The sequence below is a fragment of the Somniosus microcephalus genome, chromosome 20 (assembly GCF_052327205.1).
Source record: "Somniosus microcephalus isolate GS21.2 chromosome 20, FLI_Smic_1.0, whole genome shotgun sequence".
Classification (NCBI taxonomy): domain Eukaryota; kingdom Metazoa; phylum Chordata; class Chondrichthyes; order Squaliformes; family Somniosidae; genus Somniosus; species Somniosus microcephalus.
This window is the reverse complement of record NC_141006.1, coordinates 4071050-4087773: the sequence shown is the minus strand read 5'-3', so window position 1 is coordinate 4087773 and position 16724 is coordinate 4071050. Positions and strand designations below refer to the sequence as shown.

Here is a 16724-nt window from a genome sequence, read left to right as displayed (position 1 = left end):
GCTATTTCCGCATATACCTTTAAAAGACACATCCATTATCTTGAAAACATATACGGGGCAGAAAGTATACCCCAAAGGAAAAATAAGGGTGCCTATTGTATACAACGGCAAAGAAATACAAAAGTTGTATTTATACGTTCTACAAGATGGTGGTCCACCGCTGTTGGGACGTGAATGGATCAGAAAAATACGTTTAGACTGGCACTCCATTCAGGCACTGACGGTGACCAGTAAGGAAAAAAATGATGATGACGTCATACCTGAACGATTAAAAGACATCTTGGCCAACGCCAAGGAAGTGTTTCAAGAGAAACTAGGAACCTTGAAAGGCATCACCGCCTCAATAAAAGTGGAAGATGCAGCAATTCCCAAGTTTTTTAAGGCAAGACCGGTGCCATACGCAATTCGTCCAGCAGTCGAGGCAGAGCTGGAGAATTTGGAAAAGGCAGGCGTATTATCTAAAATAGATTGGAGCGAGTGGGCAACACCCATCGTCCCAGTCATGAAGAAAGCATTGAAGAATGATAAATCTGAAGAACAGAGAAAAATTCGCATCTGTGGAGACTTCAAGGTGACTGTAAACCCGGTCCTTCACACGGTACAGTATCCTCTTCCAAGGATAGAAGATATTTTCGCCTCACTATCCGGAGGGAAACGTTTCACCAAAATTGACTTGGCACAGGCATATCTACAGATGGAGGTTGAAGAGGCCTCTAAAAAATCTCACGATAAATACACACAAAGGTCTGTACCAGTACAAATCGACTGGTTTTCGGAGTAGCATCCGCTCCAGCTATCTGGCAAAGAGCTATGGAGCAAGTCCTCCAAGGGATTCCGGGGACTCAATGCTACCTAGACGACATCCTTGTAACAGGAGAAAACGACAACGAGCACCTTGCCAATTTAGAGCAGGTGCTCACTAGGCTGAGAGAACGGGGCCTACGAGCAAATCGCCCCAAGTGCGAATTTTTCCGAAATCAAATATCATATTGTGGCCACATAATAAATAAGGAAGGGTTGCATAAGTCACCTGAAAAAATTGAGGCGGTCATAAAAGCCCCAGCACCTGAAAATGCTTCACAATTAAGGTCGTTCCTTGGATTAATAAATTACTATCATAAATTTTTACCGAACTTATCAACTCTTCTACACCCTCTTAATAAACTGCTATAAACAGGAGTAATTTGGAAATGGAACGAAGACTGCAAAAGTGCCTTCCATAAATGCAAAGACTTAATCACATCCGAAGAAGTTTTGGCTCATTACAACCCATCACTGAATATCAGACTGGCGTGCGATGCATCCCCTTACGGCATAGGAGCAGTATTATTGCATAAATTCCCTGATGGCTCGGAACGGCCGATAGCTTTTGCGTCACGCTCATTGAACTCAGCTGAGCGTAACTATGCCCAAATCGACAGGGAAGCACTCAGCCTGGTATGGGGAGTAAAGAAATTCAACCATTACCTACACGGACAAAAATTTACCTTGTTGACTGACCATCAACCCCTCATCTCCATATTCAACCCTAAAAAGGGTGTTCCCATTATGACAGCGCAAAGGCTACAGAGGTGGTCCCTTTTTCTAGGGGCACACCAATACAACATAGAATACAAAGGGTCAAAACAGCATGGGAATGCTGACGGTTTATCGCGCCTACCGTTGCCAACGGTAGAAGAGGCGCCTACAGTAGACCCAATGGAGATGTTCCACTCTACCATAGTGGAATGTCTACCAGTAACAAATTCTGCCATTGAAAGGGAAACGAGAAATGACCCGACTCTTTCACGGGTCTACGATTTAACAGTGAAGGGATGGCCAGCACATGGCGAACCACTGTTGCCAGCATTCTCGCAAAGAAGAGAACAGCTGTCAGTGTGCTGAGGAACCTTGATGTGTGGATCCAGAGTGGTGATTCCACCCAAACTCCAGGATAAAGTGCTAAAGGAGCTTCACGAGGGGCATCTGGGTGGAGTGAAAATGAGGGACCTAGCCAGGGCGTTTGTATGGTGGCCAGGTATCGATGGAGACATTGAAGAAATGACCAAGAGCTGCCTAGGATGCCAGAAGGTCCAAAACGCTCCACCACAAGCCCCTCTACATCCATGGGAGTGGCCCTCATCTCCCTGGCAAAGGGTACACATCGACTTTGCTGGTCCATTTATGGACTCAATGTTCTTAATCGCGGTGGATGCACACTCCAAGTGGCCGGAGGTAATAAAGATGTCCTCCACCACCACGGAAAAAACCATCACAGTATTAAGGACCATATTTGCCAGGAATGGGCTGCCGGAACAGATCTGTTCTGATAATGGACCGCAATTTGTGTCCGAAGAATTCAGAAAGTTCTTAAAAAAACAATGGGGTTAAGCACTACACGTCCGCCCCATACCATCCCGCCACCAATGGATTGGCTGAAAGGTTTGTCCAGACCTTCAAGAAGGCCATAAAGGCCATGGGTAATGAAGACATAAAACTTCAGCACAAGGTGGATAACTTCTTATTCGCATACAGGAATGCAACACATATGGTTACCAACCAAACTCCCGCCATGATGTTCTTCAATAGAAACCTAAGATGCCGGCTGGATTTGGTCAAGCCCAACATCAGAAGGGACGTGGAGAACCGGCAGTTTCAAGGCATGAATGAAAGGCCAACTAGAACCTTCCAGATAGGTCAACAAGTTTTGGCTCGGGACTACCGTACCAAGAAATGGCAGCCTGGAACTATCTGCACACGACTAGGACCACTGATGTATACCGTGGACATCGGAGAAAGCATAATAAGGCGCCATGCTGACCAAATCATAAAGTCATCCGAAAAGGGACAACCTACACCACAACTCTATACATCTAATGATGAAGTAGAGATACCCATATCTACCTCCGATCCGGTGATACTGGAACCCGATGAACCCGACACTGGCATTCAAGCCGAATCAGCCTTGCCAGAAGAACCTACTACACCACCAGAAACTACTACACCCCCGAGGCGTTATCCGGACCGAGTCAGGAAGCCTCCTGAGAGACTGACTTATAATTAATTAACTACAGCAATGTATATTATTTTGCTTATAACATGTAATTAATAATTACTTAAAATATGATGTACTGGTTAGCTAAAAGGGGAGGAATTGTAGTGTATGTGCCTTTAAGAGCCCCAGGTGTGCTGTGGTGCCGGTGATTGCCACTCAGGCTATATAAGCCTGTGTATTGTGTATATCCGTTAGAACCCCCCCCCCCAGACTTTGCTTAGTAAATACCTATGAACCAACTCCTGTCTTCATCAACACACGGACACTACAAGAACCACTCAGCTCCAGACCTCATCACAGCCTTGATACAGATGGAAGAGCTGAATGCCAGAGGAGAGGTGAGAGTAACATTTGGCTGAGAAGTCATAACGAAACCCAAGTCAGTAGGGGTCAAATGGAATACCCTTTCATGGCTAGAGTCATACTTGATGCAAAGGAAGGTGGTTGTGGTTGTCGGACACCAGTCATCGCAGCCCCAGGACAGCGCTGCAGGAGTTCCTCAGGGCAGTGTCCTCAGCCCAATGACCCTCAGCTGAATTGTCCCAGCCATATCAACACCGTGACTACGAGCAGGACAAAAACTGGGTAATCTGCGATGGACGGCTCACCTCCTGACCCCTCAAACCCTCTGTACCATACACAAGGCTCAAATAAGGAGTGTGATGGAATATTTACCACTCGCCTGGATGGATGCAACTGTAGCAACATTCAAGAGCTCAACACCATCCAGGAGCTGTTTGCTTGATTGGTGCCCCTGCCACTGGACTCAATATCCATTCCCTTCACCACTGGCGCACCATGGATGCAGTGCATACAATCAACAAGATGAACTGCAGCAACTCACCAAGGTTACGCCAATAACACCTCCCTCCCCTGAGAGCTCTACCACAGAAGGGCAAGGGCAGCAGTGCTGTGAGGACATCATCTTTTCCAAATTCCCAGCCAAGTCACACACCATCCTGTCTTGGGACATACATCGACGTTCCTTCATCATTGTTGGGTCAGAATCCTGGAATTCCTGACCTAACACCATTGTGGGAGTTTACCTCAAGGACAGTAGCTGTTCAACAAGAAGGCCCACCACCAGCACCTTTCAGGGCAACAAGGCATGGCAATAAATGCTGCCTTTCCCATTTCACCCACATCCCAAGAAAAAATAACAAAAATAGAATGAATGCAAAGGAGGTGGGAATAGCCTTGTGCCTTCCTATCGCCATTCCCGAAAACTACTGTTCACTGTAAAAGCAGAATGGAACCACACTGCTGAAACAAGGAGAGGGAGGCAATGTGGAGTCTGAATCAGGGGCACTCGGGGACAATGAGTGGTGGGACTTGCTGAGTGACAGGATCTTGCATTAGGAGGTTGGGTAGCAGGACTCTTAATGGGTAATTTTGCAATGCTGTGCTCCTGGCGTGGAACCTCTCTAGACAGGTGGGTAGGTGGGTGGGTCAGAGACAGGCCTGTAACACTGTAGGGCGAGTCTACCACCTGCGCTCCCAACTACTGAGACTCCACACTGGGAGCAGAGCTTTGTAAAAGGAGCCTGCAATATCTCGAGTTGGAGCGGCTTGACTGTAGAAAAAAATGTTTCCTCATCTCCCCTTTACTTCTTTTGCCAATTCCCTTAAATCTGTGTCCTCTGGTTACCAATCCTTCTGCCACTGGAAACAGTTTCTCTTTATTTACTCTGTCAAAACCGTTTATAATTTTGAACACCTCTATCAAATCTCCTCTTAACCTGCTCTGCTCTAAGGAGAACAATCCCAGCTTCTCCACATAACTGAAGTCCCTCATCCCTGGTACCATTCCAGTAAATCTCCTCTGCACCCGCTCCACAAGGCCCTGACATCCTTCCTAAAGTGTGGAGCCCAGAATTGGACACAATGCTCCAGCGGAGGCCGAACCAGTGCTTTATAAAGGGTTCGCATAACTTCCTTGCTCTTGTACTCATAGAGTCATAGAGTTTTACAGCACAGAAAGAGGCCCTTCGGCCCATCGTGTCTGCACCGCCCATCCATCCCTGTCCAGTCTAATCCCATTTTCCAGCATTTGGTCCATAGCCTTGTATGCAATGGCATTTCAAGTGCTCATCCAAATGCTTCTTGAATGTTGTGAGGGTTCCTGCCTCTACCACCCTTTTAGGCATTGAGTTCCACATTCCAACCGCCCTCTGGGTGAAAAAGTTCCTCCTCAAATCCCCTCTAAATCTCCTGCCCCTTACCCTGAATCTATGCCCCCTTGTTATTGACCCTCCTACTAAGGGGAAAAGTTCCTCTTTGTCTACCCTATCTATGCCCCTCATCATTTTGTACACCTCAATCAGGTCCCCCCTCAGCCTTCTTTGCTCCAAGGAAAACAACCCCAGCCTGTTTAGTCTTTCTCCATAGCTGAGGCGCTCCATCCCAGGTAACATCCTGGTGAATCTTCTCTGCACCCTCTCCAAAGCAATCACATCCTTCCTATAGTGAGGCGACCAGAACTGCACACAGTACTCCAGCTGTGGCCTCACCAGCGTTTTGTACAGCTCCATCATAACCTCCCTGCTCTTATATTCTATGCCTCAGCTAATGAAGGCAAGTATCCCATATGCCTTTTTAGCCACCTTATCTACCTGTTCCGCTGCCTTCAGGGATCTATGTACATGTACACCAAGGTCCCTCTGACCCTCTGTACTTCCTAGGGTCCTACCACTCATTGTGTATTCCCTTGCCTTATTTGTCCATCCAAAATGCATCACCTCGCACTTTTCAGGGTTAAATTCCATTTGCCACTTTTCCGCCCATCTGACCAACCCGTTTATATCGTCCTGTAGCCTGAGGCTTTCCTCCTCGCAATTTACCACCCCACCAATTTTCGTGTCATCTGCGAACTTACTGATCATACCTTTTACATTCTCATCCAAATCATTTATGTAGATCACAAACAACAAGGGACCCAGCACCGATCCCTGAGGTACCCCACTGGACACAGGCTTCCAGTCACAAAAGCAACCTTCGACCATCACCCTCTGCCTCCTGCCACTCAGCCAGTTTAGGATCCAACGCGCCAAGGCACCCTGGATCCCATGGGCTCTTACCTTCTTGACCAGTCTCCTATGCGGGACTTTGTCAAAAGCTTTACTGAAGTCCATGTAAACCACATCCACAGCATTTCCCTCATCCACCCCCCTAGTCACCCCCTCGAAAAATTCAATCAGATTTGTCAGACATGATTTACCCTTGACAAAGCTATGCTGACTATCCCCGATTAGTCCTTGCCTCTCCAAGTGGAGACTAATTTTGTCCCTCAGAATTTTTTCCAATAATTTCCCTACCACAGATGTTAGGCTCACTGGCCTGTAATTCCCTGGTTTATCCCTGCTACCCTTCTTGTATAATGGTACTACATTAGCTGTTCTCCAGTCCTCTGGTACATCCCCTGTGGCCAGAGAGGTTCTGAAAATTTGTGTCAGAGCCCCTGCAATCTCCTCCTTTGCCTCCCACAGCAGCCTGGGATACATCTCGTCCGGGCCTGGGGATTTATCCACTTTTTGGCCTGCTAAAACCGCTAGCACTCTGTGCCTCGATTTATAAAGCCCAGGATCCCAGATGTTTTTTAAACAGCCTTTTTCCTGTCACCTTCAACGATTTGTGTACGTCCACCCCCAGCTCTCGGTTCCGGCACCCCCTTTAACATTGTACCCTTTCGTTTATATCGCCTCTTCTCATGCTTCCTGCCAGAATGCATCACTTCACACTTGTCTCCTCCTCATTGTTTACTACAGTTCCAAGTTTTGTATCGTCTGCAAACTTTGAAATTATGCCGTGTACCCAAATGCAGATCTTTAATATATATCAAAAAGAGCAGTGGTCCTAATACCGATCCCAGGGGACATACTTCCCTCCAGTCTGAAAAACAGCCATTCACCACTGCTCTGTGCTTTTTGTCCCTTAGCCAATTCCGTATCCACGCTGCCACTGCCCCTGTAATCACATGGGCTTTAATTTTGCTAACAAGTCTATTATGTGGTACTTTGTCAAACGCCTTTTGAAAGTCCATATACACACCAACTGCATGACCCTCATCAACTCTCTCCGTTACTTCATCAAAGAATTCAATCAAGTTAATCAAACACGATTTGCCTTTAACAAATCCATTCTGACTTTCATTTATTAACCCATATACTTTTTCAAATGCCAATTAATTTTGTCCCGGATTATTGTCGCTCAGTAGGTTTCCCCACCACCAACATTAGGTTGACTGGCCTGTAGTTGCCGGGTTTATACTTCTTCCCTTATTTAAACAGGGGTGTAACATTTGCAACCCTCCAGTCCTCGGGCACAACCCCCATATCCAAGGAGGATTGGAAGATTGTGGCCAGAGCCTCTGCAATTTCCACCCTTACTTCCCTCATTCCATCGAACTTGGTGACTTTTCTACTTTGAGCGCTGCCAACCTTTTAAGCACCTCCTCTTTATCTATTTGTATCCTATCCAATATCGCTACTGCCTCCTCTATTACTGATACATTGGCAGCATCCTCTTCTCCAGTGAAGACAGATGCAAAGTCCTCATTTAGTACCTCAGCCATGCCCTCTGCCTCCACTAGAAGATCTCCTTTTGGGTCCCTAATCGGCCCCACCCTTCCCTTGACTGCCCTTTTACTATTTATGTTTTTATAAAAGACTTTTGGGTTCCCTCTTATGTCAGCCACTAATCTATTCTCAGACTCTCTCTGCCTCTTATTCCCTTTTTTAGCTCTCCTCTGTACTTTCTATATTCAGCTTGGTTCTCTACTGTATTATCAACCTTACATTTATCATCAGCCTCCCTTTCCCGTCTCATTTTAATCTCTATCTTTAGTAATCCAGGGAGATCGAGCTTTGGAGCCCTTCCTTTCCTCCTCGTGAGAATGTGTCGATTCTGTACCTGAATTTTTGGCACAAAAAGGTGAACAAACTCGTCACATTTGGATGGTTAATAGAGCAGTTTGAAATTCTTAGAGGATTATGAGGACTTGTTCATGGAAAGGGAGTGATGGCAGAGTTTAAGGTAGTTGAGCCATATTGGGTGACATACGATATTCTGGTAACTTGTACACTAAGTGTACTGTGGTTTTACAGCCTGCAGATGTGATGCTACAGCGGAGACTGTTGTATCAGAAGAAGGGCATGGTTTGGGGGACCATCTGTAATGGCATGAAGATGTGAAGAGGAGGCAAGACATTTGTGGAGATCAATGGATGCGTCAATATCATCGGGTGGTTGGCAAGGTATGGGGGAGGTTGGAGTGAGAGGGCAATTGTGAGGTGGTTGGGAATGTCGTTTTTCCAAGAGCCAAAAGGTGAAATAGAGGGATTTCATAGAATCATCGAATCTGGCAGCATAGAAGGAGGCCATTCGGCCCATCGAGCCTGTGCCGGCTCTTTGACAGAGCTGTCCCATTAGTCCCACTCCCCTGCTCTTCCCCTTGGGGGATACGGAAGGATTTGTAGGAGAGGAGAGACGAGAATGTGATCAGAGAGTCCGGTTAGTGATAGCGATCTCAGAGGCCAAAATGGGGATTGCGGGAGGTGAGTGGGGCAAGGGGGTTTGCTGACGTGGAAGCATGAGTTAAGATGGAGGTTGAAATAATCAAGGATAAGGAGTTGCTCAGTGAAGAGACTGAGGGCAGACAACAGGGCTGAGAACTTGATGAAAAAGACATATGGAGGGTCATAGATGAGGAGAATGTTTTCGAAGAATAATCAAATGCAAACAAGTAAGTGGGGGAATAGGGACAAGGTATAGAGATGGAATTTGGAGCTGAGTGTTACACTGGCACCAGGTCAGTGAGGGCAGGCGATGTGATGGGACATGAAACCAGCCACTAATTCAAGGATGGCATCTTGGGGGTTGAGGGGGAAGCAACAGAAAACAGGAATGAGGTGGTTTGGGGGACTGCTGGGGCAGAGCCATTGGGAGTGCCACGACTGGTGTGGACTGGTCTGCTGTGCATGTGCTGGATCTTTGAAAGAGCAGTCGTGCTTAATCCCACATCCTGTCCAACTCCCTTTTAAAATTATTGATGGAATCAACTCCCACCACCTTTTCAGGTCGAGCATTCCAGGTCTCAACAACTCTCTGAGTGAAAAAATTTCACCTCATCGCCCCCTAGATCTTTTTCCAATGACTTTAAATCTATGACCTCTGGTTATTGACCCACTCACCAGAGGGAATAGTTTTTCCCTCTCTACTCTATCAAAACCTCTCATCATCTTGAAAACATCTATTAGGTCACCTCTTAACCTTCTCTGTTCCAAGGATAACAATCCTAACTTTTCCAACCTCTCCTCATAACTGAGGTCCCTCGTCCCTGGTAACATCCTGGTAAACCTCCTCTGTCCCCTTTCTAAGGCCTTTACATCATTCCTGAAGTGTGGGGCCCAGAATTGTTCACAATACTCCAGCTAAGGACTAACCAGTGATTTATAAAGTTCTAGAATGATCTCTTTGCTTTTATATTCTATTCCTCTATTAATAAACCCAAGTAACCCAGATGCTTTTTTAACTACTTGATCAACTTGCCCTGCCACCTTTGAGGATTTATGTATATGGACACCAAGGTCTCTCTGCTCATCTATACTTTTCACAATCGTGCCATTTATAGTGTACTGACTTTCCATATTAGTCCTCCCAAAGTGCATCACGTCACACTTCTCCACATTGAACTCCTTCTGCCCATTTCACCATCCTGTCTGACATCCTGAAGCCTATAACTATCTTCAAGTTTTGTTTTATCTGCAAACTTTATAATGCTGCTCCCTACACCCGAGTCTAGGTCGTTCATAAAAATTGCAGAGTAATGGCCCCAAAACTGGCCCTTGGGGAACACCACTGCAAACCACCTCCCAGTCTGAAAAACATCCATCCACCACTACCCTCTGCTTCCTGTCACTGGGCCAATTTCGTATCCACACCGTCACTCTCCCTGTTCAGGCTTGGGCTGATAAGTGGCAGGTAACATTCGCGCCACAGAAGTGCCAGGCAACGACTGTTTCCAACAAGTGAGAGTCTAACCACCTCCCCTTGACATTCAATAGCATTACCATCGCCAAATCCCCCATCAACATCCTGGGGGTCACCATTGACCAGAAACTTAACTGAACCAGCCACATAAATACTGTGGCAACAAGAGCAGGGTATTCTGCAGCGAGTGTCTCACCTCCTGACTCCCAAAGCCTTTCCAGCATCTACAAGGCACAAGTCAGGAGTGTGATAGAATACTCGCCACTTGCCCGGATGAGTGCAGCTCCAACAACACTCAAGAAGCTCGACACCATCCAGGACAAAGCAGCCCACTTGATTGGCATCCCATCCACTACCTTAAACATTCACTCCCTCCGCCAGCGGCGTACCATGTCTGCAGTGTGTACCATCTACAAGATGCACTGCAGCAACTCACCAAGGCTTCTTCGGCAGCACCTCCCAAACTTGCGACTGCTTCCACCTAGAAGGACAAGGGCAGCAGGCGCATGGGAACACCACCACCTCCAAGTTCCCCTCCAAGTCACACACCATCCTGACTTAGAAATATATCGCCGATCCTTCATCGTCGCTGGGTCAAAATCCTGGAACTCTCTCCCTAACAGCACTGTGGGAGTACCCTCACCACACGACTGCAGCGGTTCAAGAAGGCGGCTCACCACCACCTTCTCAAGGGCAACTAGGGATGGACAATAAATGCTGGCCAGCAACGCCCAGATCCCATAAAAACGAATAAAAAAACATTCCACGGACTTCTTAATAAGCCTCCTGTGTGGCACTTTGTCGATTGCCTTCCAAGGGCCCATATATACATCTACCGCACTACCTTGATTAACCTTCTCTGTTATCTCATCAAATAATTCAATCAAGAGTCAGACATGATTTGCCTTTAACAAATCCATGCTGGCTCTCCTTGATTAACCCATGCCTTTCCAAATGAAAGTTTATTTTGTTCTCTTTTGTTATGTTCTCCGTTCACTCTCTCCGGAGGCTGATGGCGCAGTTGCCAATCTGGGAAGCAACTGTTACAGAGACAGTCCAATACTGAACCAGAGGGAAAATCTGTGGGCATCTTCTTCTGCATCTCTTCCCTCACCCTCAGCTCTTTGGAGACACCAACATCATCTGCAGCCGGTTTCCATGGTCACCATTCCCGTTAATGGTGGGACAGACTGGACACCAAGGTCCAGTCCCTCTGAAACTCATGAAACATGGTTTGGCGACATCTCAATAGCCATGGAAAGCCTTACCTGGCACATGGCAGGACTGACACACAATCCCATCTCTGGCACTTCATGAATGGGTGGAGGATCTCTTCTAATGGCACCAACAATGCCCTTGGGTCCTTTTGCTCCCAGCAGCAGCAGCACATCCTTTAGCCATCTATTGCAACAACAAATCAGGTTGCCGTTTCCTGTAATCCTTTGGACCCTTGTCTTGGTTTCCTTAGACTGTCTTGTGCGCTTCTTGTTTTAAGTTATGACCTAGGTGCAGACCCAGGCCCAGAGCAGCAGAATGTGATTCAGGGTGGAGGCAATGTGCTTGGACAGGTCCCTGGGGAATGGATATGGCTGGGACAGAAAAAAGGATACAAAAAGGAAAATCTGAGCAGAAAATGACGGATGAGAAGGAATGGGGAAGAGCGAGGAAAACAAAAGACAATGCTAATTAAATAAAGAGGATAGGAGAAAGAAATAGAAACTGAGCCAGGTAAAGAGAAGGAAAGCTACGTGGGAAAAGGGAGAGCACATGGTGAGTAAAGAATGAGGAAAAACGAGACAAGAAAAAGGGAAAGATCAGAAGAAGAAATTGAAATTTAAAAAATGACATTTGAGGAGAGATCAAAACCCTCCATGGCCTCACCCCTCCCTATCTCTGTAAACTCCTCCAGCCCCACAACCCCCGAGATATCTGTAACCTCCTCCAGCCCCACAACCCCTGAGATCTCTATAACCTCCTCCAGCCCCACAACCCCCGAGATATCTGTAACCCCCTCCAGCCCCACAACCCCCGAGAAAGCTGTAACCTCCTCCAGTCCCACAACCCCACAACCCCCGAGATATCTGTAACCTCCTCCAGCCCCACAACCCCACAACCCCCGAGATATCTGTAACCTCCTCCAGCCCCACAACCCCCGAGATATCTGTAACCTCCTCCAGCCCCACAACCCCACAACCACCGAGATATCTGTAACCTCCTCCAGCCCCACAACCCCCGAGATATCTGTAACCTCCTCCAGCCCCACAACCCCACAACCCCCGAGATATCTGTAACCTCCTCCAGCCCCACAACCCCACAACCCCCGAGATATCTGTAACCTCCTCCAGCCCCACAACCCCACAACCCCCGAGATATCTGTAACCTCCTCCAGCCCCACAACCCCACAACCCCCGAGATATCTGTAACCTCCTCCAGCCCCACAACCCCCGAGATATCTGTAACCTCCTCCAGCCCCACAACCCCACAACCCCCGAGATATCTGTAACCTCCTCCAGCCCCACAACCCCCGAGATATCTGTAACCTCCTCCAGTCCCACAACCCCCGAGATATCTGTAACCTCCTCCAGCCCCACAACCCCACAACCCCCGAGATATCTGTAACCTCCTCCAGCCCCACAACCCCCGAGATATCTGTAACCTCCTCCAGCCCCACAACCCCACAACCCCCGAGATATCTGTAACCTCCTCCAGCCCCACAACCCCCGAGATATCTGTAACTTCCTCCAGTCCCACAACCCCACAACCCCCGAGATATCTGTAACCTCCTCCAGCCCCACAACCCCACAGATATCTGTAACCTCCTCCAGTCCCACAACCCCACAACCCCCGAGATATCTGTAACCTCCTCCAGCCCCACAACCCCCGAGATATCTGTAACCTCCTCCAGTCCCATAACCCCACAACCCCCGAGATATCTGTAACCTCCTCCAGCCCCACAACCCCACAGATATCTGTAACCTCCTCCAGTCCCACAACCCCCCCACCAAGATATCTGTAACCTCCTCCAGCCCCACAACCCCCAAGATATCTGTAATGTCCTCCAGCCCCACAACCCCACCCCCCCAAGAGATATCTGTAACCTCCTCCAGCCCCATAACCCCACCCCCCGAGATATCTGTGACCTCCTCCAGCCCCACAAACTTCCCCCCCCCCCCCCCACCCAAGAGTTATCTGTGCTCCTCCAATTCTGGCCTCTTGCGCATCCCTGATTGTCATCACTCCACCGTCGGTGGTCGTGCCTTCAGCTGCCTGGGCCCTAAGCTCTGGAATTCCCTCCCTAAACCTCCCCACCTCTCTCTCCTCCTTTAAGATGCTCTTTGATACCTACCTCTTTGGCCAAGCATTTCAACACCTGTCCTAATATCTCCTTGTGCAACTTGTTGTTTTCTGTGGGGTCCTTGTACCTCAGTATGAAAGGACCAGTCTCTGATCCCAGGCCAGCCTCCCAGACACAGTTTACCTGGAGCCTGCACAGTGTCGTTCCCACATTGATGTGCCCATCTTGTATTTAAGTGACTGGCATTGAGCAAAGTGTGGAGCAGATCAGCCAGAGGCTGGATTGGAACGGCCAAAGACCAAACCAAGTCCATTGGAGGCCATGAGGTGATAGTCATAGACCCGGCTATCTAAATCCCAGTTGCATCTTACACAAAACTGGCTGAATGCAACACTGGCTTTATACACAGTAGTGTAACCAGAGCCATATAATGTTGAAGATTAATTTGCCCTGATGGGTTAACAGGAGAGGCTGTTGCTGATGGGGGAATAGAGTGGGACCCTTTCATAATGAGGCCCAGGGAAGGGAAGGGAAGGGAAGGGTAGGGTAGGGGAGCATGTCACCCAGGCAGCCACTGTACGTCACAGGACTCTTATAGGGGCAGGTAGCCCAGCCCATGGTGTCTCCCTCCCCCAGGTTCCTCCTCCTCTCTACTGTGGGTAATAGCCTATTCATTACACAGATGTTAAAAACTGAGGGGGCGAAATTGGGTGTCTTTACGCCTCCCGTTACTGCCCCCGGGGAGCGCTAACGGGGTGCAAATGGCTTTGCGACTGGGCACAGTGCCGACATTGACTCCCACCATATTTGCCGGGAGGATTGCTGCGGTGCTATGGCATTGCGCACCGATGCCTTTCGCCTGGAGATCGTGATGTTATCGCCGTGCGCATCGCCCCGGACCTGGAATTGACTTCCACTCCCTGCAGCAGCGCCGGGCGAAAGCACCGACAGCTGTAGGAGGCGCGCATCGGGCGGACGGGCGGCCGCCTCGGGGCGATGATGGTGGCCGAGGTAAGTGAAAAAAAACTTACCTTTCCTGTTGGTGTTTTTTTTCGCGGGTTCCTGCCCGCGATCGATCAGCATTCTGCTTGAGTGCCAGGCTTAACGCGCAGGATTGCAGCTGCCTTGCTGGTCCAGGTAGGTACTTTACATATTGCAGAGCCTGCAGCGATGGCCTTTCCCTTTAAGGGAGGGAAGGAGCAATGCTGCACAGCCCAGTGTGCCGCGCTGCTGAAGTCTCCGCCCCGCCAGCTGCCCACTGCAGAGCTTAATGTACCGCCCCACTTCCTTCTTGGGGCGCAACCAGCAAATTTTTCAAAAGTTTGAAATCGTTAGTGCCTGTTCCCTATATCCGGTCCCCTGTCCCCTATATCCGGGTCCCCTGTCCCCTATATCCGGGTCCCCTGTCCCCTATATCCGGGTCCCCTGTCCCCTATATCCGGGTCTCCAGTCCCCTATATCCGGGTCCCCTGTCCTCTATACCCAGTCCCTGTCCCCTATATCCGGGTCCCCTGTCCCCTATATCCGGGTCTCCAGTCCCCTATATCCGGGTCCCCTGTCCCCTATATCCGGGTCCACTGTCCCCTATATCCGGGTCCCCTGTCCCCTATATCCGGTCTCCGGTCCCCTGTCCCCTATACCCGGGTCCCCTGTCCCCTATATCCGGTCCCCTGTCCCCTATATCCGGGTTCCCTGTCCCCTATATCCGGGTCCCCTGTCCCCTATATCCGGGTCTCCTGTCTCCGGTCCCCTGTCCCCTATATCCGGGTCTCCTGTCCCCAATATCTGGTCCCCTGTCCCCTATATCCGGTCCCCTGTCCTCTATTTCCGGACTCTGTCCTCTATATCCGGTCTCCTGTCCCCTATATCCGGGTCTCCTGTCTCCGGTCCCCTGTCCCCTATACCCGGGTCCCCTGTCCCCTATATCCGGGTCCCCTGTCCCCTATATCCGGGTCCACTGTCCCCTATATCCGGTCTCCGGTCCCCTGTCCCCTATACCCGGGTCCCCTGTCCCCTGTCCCCTATATCCGGGTCCCCTGTCCCCTATATCCGGGTCCCCTGTCCCCTATATCCGGGTCTCCAGTCCCCTATATCCGGGTCTCCAGTCCCCTATATCCGGGTCCCCTGTCCCCTATATCCGGGTCCCCTGTCCCCTATATCCGGGTCCACTGTCCCCTATATCCGGGTCCCCGGTCCCCTATATCCGGTCTCCGGTCCCCTGTCCCCTATACCCGGGTCCCCTGTCCCCTATATCCGGGTCCCCTGTCCCCTATATCCGGGTCTCCTGTCCCCTATATCCGGGTCCCCTGTCCCCTATATCCGGTCTCCGGTCCCCTGTCCCCTATATCCGGGTCCCCTGTCCCCTATATCCGGTCCCTGTCCTCTATTTCCGGACTCTGTCCTCCATAGCCGGTCTCCTGTCCCCTATATCCGGTCCCCTGTTCCCTATATCCGGCCTCAGGCCTCTCCCGCTCCCCGGGCTCCGGTTGCTCCCCATGGCCCGCCTGCCGCCGCTGGTTGTGGTTCTCGGGGCCACCGGGACCGGCAAGTCGCGGCTGGCGTTGGAGCTGGGCCGCAGGATTCGCGGGGAGATCGTCAGCGCCGACTCCATGCAGGTAATCGAGGCCGGGGATTCCGGGCCTAGGAGAGAGAGAGAGAGAGAGAGAGAGTGAGAGAGCGAGCGCGAGCGCGAGACACACACACACAGACACAGACAGAGTGAGAGTGAGAGACACACACACACACAGAGTGAGAGACACACACACACACACACAGACACAGACACAGACAGAGTGAGAGTGAGAGACACACACACACACAGAGTGAGAGACACACACACACACAGAGTGAGAGACACACACACACACACACACAGACAGAGTGAGTGTGTCTCTCACTCACTCACTCTGTCTGAGAGAGACACACACACTCACTCTGTGTGTCTCTCTCTCTCTCACACACACAGAGTGAGAGAGAGAGACACACACACACACACACACACACACACAGAGTGAGAGAGAGAGACACACACACACACACACACAGTGAGAGAGAGAGACACACACACACAGACACACACACACACAGTGAGAGAGAGAGAGAGACACACACACACACACACACAGTGAGAGAGAGAGACACACACACACACAGAGACAGAGTGAGTGTGTGTCTCTCTCACTCACTCACTCTGTCTGAGAGAGAGAGAGAGAGAGACACACACACACTCAGTTCAGTTCAAATGCTTTATTGGCATGAAAGTTTACAGAGAACCATATTGCCAAAGCTTACATTGCAAAAAGGTACAGTTTTCCGACATTCTGTAGGTGTCAATCGATTTGACATTTGTTGGGTATATACAATATTACTTTTAAACAATATTAATTTTAAACAGTCTTTCTACTTCATT

The 16724-nt window shown here is 49.5% G+C and overlaps 1 protein-coding gene across 6 annotated transcripts in view; it reads left to right on the top strand.

Annotated features, from left to right (window-relative positions):
* Positions 1–15708: 15708 nt before the first annotated feature.
* trit1 (tRNA isopentenyltransferase 1) overlaps positions 15709–16724 on the top strand; it is a 753539-nt gene continuing 752523 nt past the window's right edge. For 2 of the 6 annotated variants that reach the window (XM_085962296.1, XM_085962292.1), the window contains exon 1: positions 15725–15930. In XM_085962296.1, the coding sequence (XP_085818422.1) occupies positions 15811–15930 (120 nt within the window). In that variant the 5' untranslated portion in view covers positions 15725–15810. Of the gene's footprint in view, positions 15931–16724 lie in introns of all 6 variants that reach the window. The other 4 variants (XM_085962298.1, XM_085962297.1, XM_085962293.1 and 1 more) reach the window with 4 other exon arrangements.